Source organism: Bubalus kerabau, chromosome 1 (genome assembly GCF_029407905.1).
Source record: "Bubalus kerabau isolate K-KA32 ecotype Philippines breed swamp buffalo chromosome 1, PCC_UOA_SB_1v2, whole genome shotgun sequence".
NCBI classification, from domain to species: Eukaryota; Metazoa; Chordata; class Mammalia; order Artiodactyla; family Bovidae; genus Bubalus; species Bubalus kerabau.
This window is the reverse complement of record NC_073624.1, coordinates 71,631,990-71,648,038: the sequence shown is the minus strand read 5'-3', so window position 1 is coordinate 71,648,038 and position 16,049 is coordinate 71,631,990. Positions and strand designations below refer to the sequence as shown.

The window sequence follows — 16,049 nt, the reverse complement described above, 5'->3', positions numbered from 1 at the left end:
AGAGAGTTCCAGAAAAACATCTATTTCTGCTTTCTTGACTATGCCAAAGCCTTTGACTGTGTGGATCACAATAAACTGTGGAAAATTTTGAAAGAGATGGGAATACCAGACCACCTGATCTGCCTTTTGAGAAATCTATATGCAGGTCAGGAAGCAACAGTTAGAACTGGACATGGAACAGACTGGTTCCAAAGAGGAAAAGGAGTATGTCAAGGCTGTATATTGTCAGCCTGCTTATTTAACTTCTATGCAGAGTACATCATGAGAAACGCTGGGCTGGAAGAAGCACAAGCTGGAATCAAGATTGCCGGGAGAAATATCAATCACCTCAGATATGCAGATGACACCACCCTTATGGCAGAAAGTGAAGAGGAACTAAAAAGCCTCTTGATGAAAGTGAAAGTGGAGAGTGAAAAAGTTGGCTTAGAGCTCAACATTCAGAAAACGAAGATCATGGCATCCGGTCCCATCACTTCATGGGAAATAGATGGGGAAACAGTGGAAACAGTGTCAGACTTTATTTTGGGGGGCTCCAAAATTACTGCAGATGGTGACTGCAGCCGTGAAATTAAAAGATGCTTACTCCTTGGAAGGAAAGTTATGTCCAACCTAGATAGCATATTCAAAAGCAGAGACATTACTTTTCCAACAAAGGTTCATCTAGTCAAGACTATGGTTTTTCCAGTGGTCATGTATGGATGTGAGAGTTGGACTGTGAAGAAGGCTGAGCTCCAAAGAATTGATGCTTTCAAACTGTCATTCTGGAGAAGACTCTTGAGAGTCCCTTGGACTGCAAGGAGATCCAACCAGTCCATTCTGAAGGAGATCAGCCCTGGGATTTCTTTGGAAGGAATGATGCTAAAGCTGAAACTCCAGTACTTTGGCCACCTCATGTGAAGAGTTGACTCATTGGAAAAGACTCTGATGCTGGGAGGGATTGGGGGCAGGAGGAGAAGGAGATGACAGAGGACGAGATGGCTGGATGGCATCACTAACTCGATGGACGTGAGTCGGGGTGAACTCCGGGAGTTGGTGATGGACAGGGAGGCCTGGCGTGCTGCGATTCATAGGGTTGCAAAGAGTCAGACATGACTTAGCGACTGAACTGAACTGAACTGAAGTATATAATACAGTATTATTATTTTATATATATATACACACACACATATTATATATAATATATATATTTATATGTATATATGTGGGGCTTCCCAAGTGGCATAGTGGTAAAGAATCTGCCTGCCAATGCAAGAGACACAGAGCTGTGGGTTCGATCCCTGGAGAAGGAAATGGCAACCCACTCCAGTATTCTTGCCTGGGAAATCCCACAGACAGGGGAGCCTGGCGGGCTACAGTCCATGGGATAGCAAAAGAGTCAGACATGGCTTAGTGTCTAAACAGTAACAATATGTATTATATATATTGGGCTGGTCAAAAAGTTTGTTCATGTTTTTCCATAACATCTTACAGAAAAACCCAAAGGAACTTTTTGGCCAACCAACAGTATATAAAACACACTATATACAGATATTTAACTATAATCACCCTGCTGTACTTTAGATTGGCAGAACTTATTCATCTTATAACTGCAAGCATGTGCTCTTTGACCATTCTCTTTCCATTTCTCGCCCCACCCCCTCCCCCAGCAAGTGCCACTCTACTCTCTATTCTCTGAGTTCAGCTTGTGGGCAGTTTCTGGAACCTCCTCTCTAGTCCTGCGTCTATAGCATCTCATACATCTGCCTTCTCAGTTGGGTTGATGCCCCCTTGGGGAGTCTTATACCCTCTTCCCATCACTATCAGCATTCTGAAAATGTCTGGGGGGGAAATAGTCACATGTTAAGAGTGTATAGAACTGCTTTCTTCAATTCCAGTACCATCTGACTTTACATACGGGAGAGACTTTATGCCCTAGCCTGTCCATTTGCATCTGTAACATTTGCATTTCCAGTCTAGTTGTTAAAAAAAATCACTTGTGATGCAGCCGTGTGTCATCCACATGGTTGGTTCCCATTGGGAAGTGTCTCGAGATTTGCCAACAAGCCATTTGAATAAAACCAGAATTTGAAATTTACTTGGACACACACCAAATAAAGCTTGGCAACTCATGAAATTTGTGGTCACACAGAGGAGCCAACCTGTACATTCTATCAAACATTTCTTCTCACTGGAGATCCTCTGATCCTCTCCTGAACAATAATTTCACTTGAATATTTCAGTTAAACACAGAGTATCTTTTTCACATTAATTTATTGTATTAATGCAGGCTTCCCTTGTGGCTCAGCTGGTAAAGAATCTGTCTGCAATGCTGGAGACCTAGGTTCGATCCTTGGGTTGGGAAGATCCCCTGGAAAAGGGAAAGGCTGCCCACTCCAGTATTCTGGCCTAGAGAATTCCATGGACTGTACAGTCCATGGGGTTGCAGATCAGACATGACTAAGCAACTTTCACTTTCATTTTCATTGTATTAATGCATATAAGAATAGTTTGAGGAGTTTGTTAAAGAATGTAAATCTTGGAATCCACTTCCCAAAAACCTGAATCACAAGGTCTAGAGTGGAGGTCCTAGGGATTTTCACATTTTTAGACAGTTCTGAAGCAAGTGATCCAGAGACCACTCTTGGAAAAATACTGTCATAACTGTTCTTCAGTGTTTCAGGAACTTTAGTTTTGTAATCCTAAAGTCATCCATGCTCTAGTCCTGGATTGCATAATTCATTCTCTCTGTGCCTGTGGTTCTAGGCTGCTAGGCTAGGGCTATTTCATACCTCACTCTCCGACTACGCACAGGTCTACCTAGACCTGGGCTGCTTGCAGTGGACTTTGTCACATGGCAGGTACCCCGTAGCTTACCAGGGGTGATTCAGCTTCTTCTCCTAAGGCAAGAGACACAGTAACCTGCTCTCCTGCTCACTTGAGATCCCTGAAATCCTGCCATTGTGAAGTCAGTCCTGTGAGTGGTAACACACTGTGGTTAGGTTCGGTCCCCACGGTTACAAAGCACAGCTACAAGAACAAAGAACAGTGGTGGTTTACTTATTTACGCGCCAGGAGACTAGGTAACTTAACTCTCAACCAGGACAGTTTTGAGAGTCAGTGGGAATGCTGTTAATAATTATGCTGGGAAAACAGCAGAACCAAAATTATCTCAGGCAAACGGCATTTTAATGAACAGAAATGTATTCCTCAGATAACTAACAAACTAGATTCAAGTCCATTTGTTCACTGATCCATTCAGTGAACCTTTGATTCAGTGGTGAACAAGCCATTGGAATTCCAGATAAAGGAGCAGAAGATAGGAGAGCCCCTTTCCCCACCCCACCCCCACCTCCATATGTAAAGGAAATTCCTTCATCTAGCTTACTTCCCTGAGTTATAAAGTTCTGGCCTCATGTGGAGAAAATGAAAGCCTTAGCTATCACAGCCAGGCATTGGGTACAACTTCAGACTGTCTATCCTACCTACTATTTCAGCTGGTTTAGAAGGTTTTTTAACTCTTAGATGGTGTGTGTGCATATGCTCAGCTGTGTCCAACTCTATTGCAACCCTGTGGACTGTAACCCTCCAGGCGCCTCTGTCCATAGGATTTCCCAGCCAAGAATACTGGAGTGGGTTTCCATTTCCTTCTCCAGGGTTCTTCCTGACCCAGGGAATGAACCTGCATCTCCTGCATTGGCAGGCGGATTCTTTACCACCGAGCCACCTGGGAATCCCCTTTTAGATGATAGCCACCCTCGTCAATAGACTCCAAAAAGTAATAATAATAATAAAACCTCAAGAATATCTGGTGCATTTTACATAGAAAATTATACCCACAGCCAAAGCAACCAGCTTCTTCTGGGGTTCAGCTCAGTTCAGTTGCTCAGTAGTGTCTGACTCTTTGCGACCCCATGGACTCCAGCACGCCAGGCCTCCCTGTCCATCACCAACTCCCGGAGTCCACCCAAACCCATGTCCATCGAGTTGATGATGCCATCCAATCATCTCATCCTCTGTCGTCCCCTTCTCCTCCTGCCCTCAATCTTGCCCAGCATCAAGGTCTTTTCAAATGAGTCAGCTCTTCTGGGGTAGTAGGCGACATATTGGTCATACTTAAATGTCCCTTCATTCATTTGCAGCCAGATACTCTGAGGTCATGTGGTCATTCCCATCCACATGACTCATCCTATGATGGAAGAGTTGGGGAATATTTGAGCCATTAGCATCCCCAGTGGCCGCCTTGTCCTAACCTTCCATTTCACAAAGGGAGACACTGAAGATTTGAGAAGCCTCGTCCCTCACCACTCCCCAGTGGAAATACATTACTTCCAGCCAAACTAAAATACCTAGACCTGCTCCAGTCCACCAGCCCCCTCTCTCATCCCCAGGCGTTGGCCCCCTGCGTTTCCCTCTCCATGTATGGCACGTGATGCCCAAATTCCTCCTCCCTGGCACTCCCCATCTGATTGATTAATCAGCACTTCTTCATTTTGTGTTCCTGGCAGGTTGTCAAGAAACTTTAAAATGTGAATGAACAAAGTGGTGTTGCCTAACTGCTAAGGGCAGAGCGTGGTCTCAAGCCCAAGTTCAGTGTGTATTTCTTCATGACATCATCTAGTAGAGATGGAATCACAACAGAGAATTTGGGTGCAGTCTTGGTAGCCTGCCAGAATGCCAGTATTGAAAGGATCTACTCAGTTTGTTGAACTGTGATGAAATGTGCTAGAGTTTTATTTTCTGCTGGTACAAATGCCATGTTCAGACTTCTGCAGGTTGAGCTTCTGGGTTCATTGGCCACAGAGGGTGGAGAGGACGAGAATTTGTACTCTTCTTAGTTCCCACCACCTACTAGCAGCCTTTACCTTGGGAGCCACCTGGCTTATCTGCCAAAACAGGATTAATAGTCCCAATCACTGCCATTTTAAGTGAGACCCAGGTTCCTTGAGCTCACTCTTAACTCACCTCCTTCCACCAACTAGCTTACTTTCAGAGCCCCAGAATAATAAATAAATCACAAAAACATGCTGGGACTTCCCTGGTGGTCCAGTGGTCAAGTCTCCATGCTTCTGATTCAGGGGGCATAAGTGTGATTCCTGGTCAGGGAACTAAGATCCCACATGCCATGCAGCATAGCCAAAAGATTTTTAAAAAAACAAAACATGTCATGCATTAGAAAGAATTTGTAGTTCCCTTCCACATCATCTCCTTTGATCTTGACAATAGCTTTGTGAGAAAGGTAGAACAGGTGTTATCATATTTATTTTTCTTGTCTTTTAGTTTTCTCAGTTTTTAAACAATGATATCAGGGATGAGAAAACTGAGGGCTAAAGAAATAAATGACCTGTCTCAAGCCCAAGACTGGTTAGAAGTAGAGACCAGACGGGAGGGCTTCTCATCACGCAGGCTGGGAGGGCTCCTGCTCTGCAGGCAGCAGGGCCTGAGCTGCGGGAACATCCCGTCCTCCTTCAAGTACTTAAAAGGGAAAAGGGGTTTGGAGAATTTGCTGAGTTGATAAAGATGTGAAAGTGGTGAGGACGTCCGAGCAGGGTAGCCGAGATCTGGCAAATGGAAGAATTGATGGATTCTTTTCCAGAGTGGCTTCAAGAAGCAGCATCAGCTTACAGTAGTATGAGCTCTCTGAACAGGCCGCTGAAAGGTCATCAGTAATAGAGTAGAGAAGCGAACAAATATTAGACACGCGCTGACACAGCGTCCGACTGAGCATTGCCGGAAGGTACCGTATTGAAGTTGTTTGTCCCTGGGTCCCCTGCAGAGCAGGGGCTGCTAACAAAGGTAACGGTGTCTCTAGCTGCTCTTAAAGGGGGAGGGGCTGTGAGAGCCATCAGCACTTGGCTCATTCAGGGGCACATTAGCCACGACCCTTGGTGCCCTTGAACTTCTTCCTGCTCCCCCAAGGCTGGTTTTTGTTTTGTTTTTTTTTTTTGTTTGTTTTTTTGGGGTTTTTTTTGGTCTGTTAGCAGCTTCCCTGAGGATGAGGGGAGAAAAGGAGAGTCTGCTACTTTTAAACATCAGCACATTACAGTCTGATGACTGCCTGGGAGCATCAGAGTTTTACAAGCTAAAATTGTTGGGTCACCATGAGATTAGGGGGTCTTCTGAATGGATCTTATATGTTGAATTCTTTCTCTTCCTCCTTTCTTCCCATTTATTCTGTCTCACCAACACTTCCCTGGTGGTCCAGTGGCTTAGACTCTGAGCTCCCAATGTAGGGGGCCTGGGTTCGATCCCTAGTCAGGGAACTAGATCCCACATGCTGCAACTAAGACCTGGCAGAGCCAAGACAGAAATGTTTACAACCCCTGGTGGCTCAGGTGGTAAAGAATCTATCTGCAATGCAGGAGACCCAGGGTCAATCCCTGGGTCAGGAAGATACCCTGGAGAAGGGAATGGCAACCCACTTCAGTCTTGTTGCCTGGAGAATTCCATGGACAGAAGAGCCTGGCAGGCTACAGCCCATGGGAACACAAAAAGTCAGATGCGACTGGGGGATTAACATTGTTCTGTCTGAGCAAGTCTGTCCTGAAAATCTAGTGGGATTTTACTCTATGAAAGACATGGCGAGGCCCACAGAAGAAGTGCAGAATGGAATCTCTGGCCTCTCGAAGTTGACTTTTGCAGGGGAGAGAAGTTGACCAGCTCTCGGGTTGTTCACTGTAAGAAGGACAAGTGTAGATGCCCAGCAAGGGCAACACTTCCCTTGGTGGCTTACTGCGTGGTTCCACGGGCTGGGATCTGGGCACTGTTCTGGGAGCAAAAACAAACAGGACGACTCAGACCTTGCCCCGGGGTAGCTTATTGCCCTAAAACTGTGTTTTCAAGGAGAGGGTCCCCCACCCTTTGATGTGGAATTGCTCTTCTTTACATAGTCTGATGGGCTTCCCAGGTGGCCCTGGTGGCGCTAGTGCAGGGGGCACAAGAGATGCAGGTTCCATCCCTGGGTCGGGAAGATCCCCTGAAGGAGGCAATGGCAACCCACTCTGGTATTCTTGCCTGAAAACTCCCATGGACAGAGGAGCCTGGCAGGCTACAATCCATAGGGTCGCAAAGAGTCAGACACAACTGAAGTGACTTGCCAGGCACACAGCCTGATATCTGGGCTCAGATCTATACAATCAGAATCTTTAAAGATGGGCCCTTGAACCTTAATTTTATGAGCGCTGCAAGTGATTCATAAAACATTAAAGTTTGAGAATAACTATTCATGTAGAAGAGACAGACAGGTGAACCTAGACTGGTTGCTGCTGCTGCTGCTGAGTCGCTTCAGTCGTGTCCGACTCTGTGAGATCCCATGGATGGCAGCCCACCGGGCTCCCCCGTCCCTGGGATTCTCCAGGCAAGAACACTGGAGTGGGTTGCCATTTCCTTCTCCAATGCATGAAAGTGAAAAGTGAAAGTGAAGTCGCTAAGTCGTGTCCGACTCTTCGCGACCCCATGGACTGCAGCCCACCAGGCTCCTCCGCCCGTGGGATTTTCCAGGCAAGAGTACTAGAGTGGGGTGCCATTGCCTTCTCCGACCTAGACTGGTACACATAGGTAAATATTGTGTTAGTGAACCTGAAAGGAATTGCGTCTGCAGAGGATCGTGGAAAAAAAAAGAGAGATGGCTGCTCTCAGATCTTCCTCAGGGTTGCTCTGGCAGTGGAGGTGACTGTCCCCCTCAGCCTCTCTCCTTCGCCACCAGTCTGATAGTGTCCGCATACTTCAACCAGAGGAGGAGTGACAGTCCCCAAACTGGAGAGGAGCCATGGGAAGGGTCCTGTGGAAAGTCACCTTTCAGACCTCTGTTCACATGGTGCCTTCCCAGAGATGCCTGCCTTAACCACGTCTTCTGAAAGGGCTCTCCTGCCACTCTCCTTACCCTGCTTGATTTGTCTTCAAGCACCTGTCATCATCTGACACTGTAATTTATTTGTGTGTCTGTCACACCTTGTTGAGAAGTTGTGAGGACTTTGGTCACTTTTGTTCACAACGGTTGGCACATAGTAAGTGCTCAGTAAACATAGCACGAAGCACCCAGGAGGGCAGAGGGATCCGCCCAGGACTCACCTCTCTTCGGCTTTGAGAAACGGCAAGAGTTGTGGGATGCCCATGGACTTTCTCTCCCTTTCTTGGCAGATGGGCACGAGGGCAGGAGCCATGAGGAGTTCTGCTCATGTTCCCAGACCTTCCCACAGAGGCCTTTGCCGATCGCACCTCTCCTCTCCCACAGACTGTTCTCCTTGTGTCTGAGTCCTAGGGAGCCTCCGAGCCCATACTTTTGATGTGGGGCTTCCTGGAACATTAAGAAGCTATTTGAGGAGTTGAACAGGGCTCTCTGGCGTGGCGAGTGTGGTCTGATGGAGGAGGGCCCATAGCGCCTCCAGGGAGGGAAGGTCGGGTCTCCAGAGCCCACTGGAATCTTTTGAAACCCTTGGTATTGGGGAGGATGAGCATGTAGTGGGATGCCTTGCACGGCAGTCCAGCTTTGCTGAGGGGGTTTTCACAGAATGTTCTTCATCGCAGGTTAATGCATAAGACACGGGCTGTGAGTGGACAGTTGGCAGAGTCCTTTGGAAATTGGCTAAACGGCAGGAAACAAAGGGTAGCAGTAAAAAAAAAAAACCCTAAAAGGATGTTAATTGGGGAGTGCCTCAGGGAATAGGGTTGAGGCTAGCTTTTTATTATTTACATAAAAATTGCTTGGAGAATGGTATTGAGAGGGATTTTCATGTTGGGTAAGGAAACTGCATTAGAGAGTTGTGTGGAAATGTGAATAGGGGAATTAGGGAAGGATTCAATTTTCTGACGGAACTGAAAAGGAACATTTTCTAACATGTTTCTATTTATCAACCCACACCCATTCTGTTGGTCAGATTTCTACTTGAGTAGCGGGCAGGACAACTTCCGCTTAAAACAACTCGAATCTCCACACTTTGGGGGCCAGCAGAAAGCGCCGGAAGAAACTTTGGCACCCTACACATAGGGCAGGTCCTGAAATGAAACGGATATTATCTTCAGCCCTAAGAAACCTCTCTTTTCTTTTTTTAAATGTTGTTCAGTTGCTAAGTCATGTCTGAGTATTTGTGACCCCCTGGACTGCAGCATGCTAGGCTTCCATAGTCCTTCACCAACTCCCAGAGCTTGCGCAAACCCATGTCCATTGAGTTGGTGATGCAAACCATCCATCTCATCCTCTGTTGCCCCTTCTCCTGCCCTCAATCTTTCCCAGCATCAGGATCTTTTCCAGTGAGTTGCTTCTTCACATCAGGTAGTCACAGTATTGGAGCTTCAGCTTCAGCATCAGTCCTTCCAATGAATATTCAGGACTGATTTCCTTTAGGATTGACTGCTTGGATCTCCTTGCAGTCCAAGGGACTCTCAAGAGTCTTCTCCAACACCACAGTTTGAAAGCATCAATATTTAGGTGCTCAGCCTCCTTTAGGGTCCAACTGTCACATCCATACATGACTACATGACTTCTTAAATGTATTTAAGCTTAATTGTCCATCATTTTTCTCAGAAAGGATATGCTGAAAGTATCTCATAAGTTTCAGGCAGAAATAATGATTGGCAAGTTCTTTTAATTGGAGGATAATTACTTTACAATACTGTGTTAGTTTCTGGCGTATAACAACGTGATTTGGCTATATATATACACATACACCCTACCTCCTCCACTCCCCCCACCATGAAACCTCTTTTGGAAGGCAGGTGGCATCTTGTATTTAGCTACAAATATAAGATGCTACAAGCACGTGACACCCACATCTCCCTTCCTCCCTTTACAAGGAACATTTTCGATCCTAAGGAGCTCAAATTATCACATAAATTTCTTGTAGATATACCCCAATAAGAAGCTAGCAGTCTCTCATAAGCCAAGTGATTACATAGCAGAGGTAACAACACATGATACAGGACTTGAAAGTGGGAGCTCAGAAGTGCCATTTGCTGTCCTTGCTGTAACCTCCCCTAAGGGATAGACTACTAGATATCATGGAGCCCTTGGTTTCCCTATTACCAACCAGCAGGACTTCTTGGTGGCCTTAGTATTCAAAGAGTGGTCCAGGGACCGGCAGCACCAGCATCACACGGGAACAAATTAGAAGTGCACGCTCTCAGGCCCTACCCCAGCGCTGAGTTAGAATCTGCATTTCATTAGGATCCTGGCTGATTGCTGTGCGCATTAACTTTTCAGAAGCGCTGTTCCAAGACACCCAGGAACCACAGAAGATAAAGCAGAGGGAGTTTGCTTGCTGCTGCAGAGGAAAAATCGAACCACATGGGTTCAGTGGCCTGAGGCTGAAATTCTGGAATTTGGGACTTTCCAGTTTGCCGTAAATTTAAGATCCCCACTCCTGTTGTCTTTAATTTGGCCCCAGATGGCACAGTGTGTTCTCCAGAATATAAACTTAACCCGAAGTGAATGTGCCTTTTGAAAGGAAGATGTTAAAAGCCAGTCCAGTCTTCCCCCACCGCACGCTCACGGGCATGGTTCATGCTGCATGTACCGTTAGCTAAACTGTTGCTGTGTTGTTCGCCAGCCACAGAGGCTATTTTCCATTTGAGCTCATTTCTCCAAAACTTTGGGGCAGGTGTGGGCATTTTGTTGTTTTCTGCTGTTGGGTATAGGCTGTTCATCCTGTAGCAGGGTGTCACTGGCCTGGGCAAACCTTCCTGAAATATAGGCGGCTTGGCTTTTACAGAGGTGGATGTGAACATTCTGGAGGCTCTTAGAATTGTATTGTCTCGAGATCTGAGATGACAGGACAGGACTCTGCGATGGGACACGGGGACTGCTGCCTGCCTGCCATCCTCTGCCCTCCCCTGCCTGCAGCTGTCACTTAGACTTGTTTTTAGAAAACAGGATAATGAAATGAGGTTGAAGGACTTGGATGAAATTGACCTGTCTTTGTCCTCAGTTCATGAGGGGGTGTAGACAGGGCTGGTTCTGTCAAATTAGTAGGGCATAGCAATGAAATCCCCAACTCGTCTCCTTCTGTGCCACCCAAGTAGGGTGAACATTAGCTCCAGTAAGGGTGGCCTAACAGAAGTGAGGCTTGATTTTCATCAGTGTTAGTTTTGCTAAGATCACTGTGTTCTTTTCCAAGAATCAAGGGGGATGTTGAAATAGCCAAGTCATTTCAGGTACTAGAGATGAGGAAAGACTTCAAGTTTGCTAAGACATACTCTTGGCACGTGTCCTTTGTAATTTAGGCTGCATTGAGGGTCCTCAGACCTAAGTGCAGCATCAGAACTCCATGCTCACATGGGACCAGTCCAGCTCCAGGGGTCCCAGAGAAGACAAGCCAAAAGGTATCAAGTGAGGACATGAAATAAAATGTGTCTCCACAGTCCTAAGCCAATATGTGCAGAGCAGCTTCTACAGAGCCTAGACTGGCCTTATCTCTCTCACAGACTGAGAGCTCAGAAGCAGGGAATTCTGCTGTTTATACTTAGAGCATCTGGCACAGAGCAGACCCTTAATCAATGTCTGTGGGATGGATGTGCGAAGAAAGGAAGGCAGCAAGCTTCCTGCTGCTCTGCTAGCTACCGCCGTATCTGTGTCATTGTTCCAGCCACATCTCAGGCATTACGTTTTCAGTTAACTTCCTCCTTGGCAACTATTCGTTTCTTGGGCTCATTTACAGTTGTGTTTGGGGCCCCAGATGTCTAGTCTCCAGAGGAGGCTACCCCTGGCCACAAAGTGTGCTGCACAGCCACGTGTAGCACGGTGCACACTTAAAAACCACTGGGCTGGGCAAGAAAAGGGAAGGGAAATCAGAAGCCGGTCTGTTCAGGGGAATAATATGCTCCTAACTTCTTAAGCAGGGTATTCCTGTTCTTTTCAGGTAAGAGTCTACGATCTCTCCAAATACGAGCATGGAGCAGATGATGTGCTGATCTTGGCCACTGATGGACTCTGGGATGTTTTATCAAATGAAGAAGTGGCAGAAGCAATCACTCAGTTTCTCCCTAACTGTGATCCAGATGACCCTCACAGGTTTGTGCATTTCCATGATTGGAGGGTTGTTAATCAAGTGGCGTTTCATCATGTGAATAAAATAGATAATAATTGTGCAATTTTCATCATTTATGATTCACCATTTATGAGCTGATATAGATGGTTTAGTAACTAAATTGCAAATGGGACTACATTTCTCTTTTTTCGTTGTTTGGGAGTAATCATTTTATTTTTAAATTTTTATTGGCATATAATTGATTTATACTGTTTTGTTAGTTTCAGGTGTACAGCAAAGTGAATATACATATAATACATATACCCACTATTTTTGTTTAGATTCTGTTCCCATATAGGTCATTACAGAGTATTGAGTAGAGTTCCCTATGCTATACAGCAGGTTCTTATTACTTGTTTATTTCATATATATGTCAGTCCCAATGTCCCAATTTATGCCTCTCCCACCCCTACCCCTGGTAAACACAAGTTTGTTTCTACATCCATCATTCTATTTTTGTTTCATAAATAAGTTCATTTGTACCTACCCCCCTACCTCAGACTCTGCATATAAGCAATATCATATTTCTCTGTCTGACTTATGTTAACTCAGTGTGATAATCTCTGGGTCCGTCCATATTGCTGCAGATGGCATTACTTTGTTATTTTTGTATGGCTAATAGTCATATGTATAGTATGTTTGCACCACATCTTCTGTATCCATTCCTCTGGCTTGTTTCCATGTCCTAGCTATTGTAAATAGTGCTGCAGTGAACGTTGGGTTGCATATGCCTTCTGGAATTATGGTATTCTCTGCGTAAGTGTCCAGTAATGGGATTGCTGGACCATATGGTAGTTCTATTTTTAGTTTTTTAAGGAACCTCCATACTGTTCTCCATAGTGGCTGAATCAATTTATATTCCCACCAACAGTGCAAGAGAGCCCCCTTTTCTCCACCCGCTCTCTGGCATTTATTGTTTGCAGGTTTTTTCATGATGGCCATTCTGATGGGTATAAGGTGATACCTCATTGTGGTTTTGATTTGCATTTCTCTAATAATCAGTGACATTGAGCATCTTTTCCTGTGATTTTTGGCTACATTTCTTTCTTTCCTTTTTTTGGCTATGCTGCTTGGCTCATGGGATCTCAGTTCCCTGACTGGGCCATAGCAGTGAAAGCCCGGAATCATAACCACTAGGCGATTAGGGAACTCCCTACTTTCACAGCCAAATAAAAACTCTCCTTAAGTTAAACCTAGATACAAGTAGTAAAGAATACTCTTTGTGAGATATTTCAGCAGTGTATCTTCCTCACAGTCTTCCTTCATATTCTGAAAGTGGGAATAACCCAATTTGTGATCCTCCTGGTGAGGATAGCAGATGTTCCAGTATTGATGTCCATCTGTGGGAGAACAGTTTCTTTCAAGAAACATTGGGAAAGGAGAGAAACCTTAAAGTAAGGATTCCGAATAACATTATGGCAGTGTTAATATTCTAAACAACCCTAGGTGACTCAGAAATAAAAAGAAATCCCCTCTAGAGAAAGACATCTTTCACTCAGAACACAAGGAAATAACTCACCATGAGTAAAAACCAGCAGAAACAACAGACATCACAGTTGGACCTGTAAATACTTCATTATTGGGTTTATCAGCCAAAATATAGAAATAAATACTTTAACATGTTTCATAAATGTTTTTAAAAGCATTGAAAACATGAATAAGGACGAGACTATAAAATGACTGCAAAGATTTTTTAAATAAGAAAATGGAACTTCTAGAGATGAAAAATATAAAAATAGGAACTAAAAACTCAATGGATTAAACAGACTGGAGACAGTTGAAGAGCACACTGATGAACTGAAAAACCGATCTGAAGAATCCAGAATATGGCTCAGAGAGACAGAGCGAGGGAAAGCATGAAATTAGACTGAGACTAGGAGGGTGACCTAAAGATGCTGTAAACACAAGTGCAAAAGGAAACACTATAGAAAATGGGAAGGAAAAAACCAAGTTCCAATCCAGAAATGCTGAATGATATTAAACCTAAGATGCAGAAAGCCCAACAGATCTCAAGCAGAAGAAATAAAGAGAAAATTTTAAGTAGATATTTCATAATGAAACTGAAGAACTGAAAAAATATACTAAAAGCAGTCAGAAAGAAAGATGAAATAGATACGTAAGAACAGCATTTACACTGATAGCTTACCTTCCAAAAACAACACAGAAGTCAAGACAGTGGAGTTGTATCTTCAGCTAGCTAAGAAAAGAAGATCCAGTTTTGGGGATTTTTTATATATACTAAAAAATATCAAGAGGATGAAGTAAAAGCCTTTTGAGGCAGAAAAACACTGAGAAATTTTACTGCCATCCAGCCTCCTCTGAAGAAATTCTAAAGAATGTCATCAGATGAGAAAAGGAAATGACCCCAGGTGGAAGATGGAGACGTAAAATAGATTATTAAGCTATTGAGTAAATAGGTGGGTATATTTAAACATACATTAACTATATAAAACTCCAGTACTCTTGCCTGGAAAATCCCATGGGTGGAGGAGCCTGGTGGGCTGCAGTCCATGGGGTCGCGAAGAGTCAGACACGACAGAGCGACTTCCCTTTCACTTTTCACTTTCATGCATTGGAGAAGGAAATGGAAACCCACTCCAGTGTTCTTGCCTAGAGAATCCCAGGGACGGGGGAGCCTGGTAGGCTGCAGTCCATGGGGTCGCTAAGAGTCAGGCTGAGCGACTTCACTTTCACTTTTCACTTTCATGCATTGGAGAAGGAAATGGCAACCCACTCCAGTGTTCTTGCCTGGAGAATCCCAGGGACGGGGGAGCCTGGTGGGCTGCCGTCTATGGGGTCGCACAGAGTCGGACACGACTGAAGCAACTTAGCAGCAGCAGCAACTATATAAAACAGCAATATGAATGTCTAATGTGAGGTTAAAAATTATACTGAATAAAAATAGCATGATGAATTGGCCGCTGGGTATAGTAATCAGCTAAAGTATGTTATAGTTCTACTTGAAAAGAGATTATGAGTGTTTAACTTTAGACTTTAAATGTGTTTAATAGTAAGAAAATGAATAGAAGAACAGAAAGTATAATTTTCAAACTAGTCAAGGGAAAGAAAGCCCACATTGAATTAAAAAACAAACCTCTAAACAACTTACAAATCACTGTTACACCTTTTGTCTTTTCGGATTTCCTGGAAGTGTGAATTTTGCAGTTACTTGTTCATATGTGAATATTTTACTTTCAGAAATAAAGTTTTAAATTGCTACTGTTTTATATAGGATTGAAAGAAAATTAACTTCTTTATTAAAAAGTTTATCTGTTAAAAAACTTACAAATCAAAAAATTATAATAAAAATTAGAAATTACTGGGATTTGAATAATAAGAATACTACATATTAAGACCTCAAAGGCTGAATTTCGAGCCTTTGTCCCCCTAATTTAAGGAGCTACGCATAGGTGAAAAACTCTACACATCCTTGACCCACCAGAAATGACTATATTTCTTCCGTATCATAAAGTCACTTTCCCAACCTTCCCAACCTCCCAGTTCCCCTGATCACAAGAACCCTGCCCATAAGTTCCAGACTCCTGATCACAGAAAAAGGTCCCTAAAACCATAGAGAAGGGTAGTATTTCTCAGAGGAAGACCTAGAGGGTTGATTTGTACTATTGGGCTAGTTCTGCCCATATTACTTACACAAACACGTACAAAAGAGTTCTTATAACTTGAGGGTTCTAAGGAACCTCAAGAATGGTGCTGTCCACTTGTGGACTGTGTCCTCTTCCTGGGTACAGGCTATTAGTAAACAACTGCCCTGATTAAAAAATTTAGTTTTGTGATCCTTATTTCAACAACAGCATCTAGATTAAGAATGAAAAAGCAGAATAAACCCATGAAAAGTAATGGAAGGAAAAATTAAAGATAACAGAAGAAGAAATATACAATCAAAAAAACGATAAAGGCAAAATTTGTTTCTTTAAAACAACTAACACATTATGGAAATGCAAATCAAACCACAGTGACATGCTACTTCACATCCGTTAGGCTGGCTATTTAAAAACAAACAAAGAGAAAATAACAAGTATTGGTGAGAATGTG

The 16,049-nt window shown here is 44.0% G+C and overlaps 1 protein-coding gene across 3 annotated transcripts in view; it reads left to right on the top strand.

Moving 5' to 3' along the window:
- Window positions 1–16,049, top strand: part of PPM1H (protein phosphatase, Mg2+/Mn2+ dependent 1H) — a 300,784-nt gene that overhangs the window by 267,024 nt on the left and 17,711 nt on the right. For 2 of the 3 annotated variants that reach the window (XM_055579318.1, XM_055579311.1), the window contains exon 9: window positions 11,829–11,980. The exons of the other annotated variant lie outside the window; for it this stretch is intronic. In XM_055579318.1, coding sequence (XP_055435293.1) covers window positions 11,829–11,980 — 152 coding nt within the window. The remainder of the gene's footprint in view (window positions 1–11,828; window positions 11,981–16,049) is intronic. 3 annotated transcript variants of the gene reach the window in all.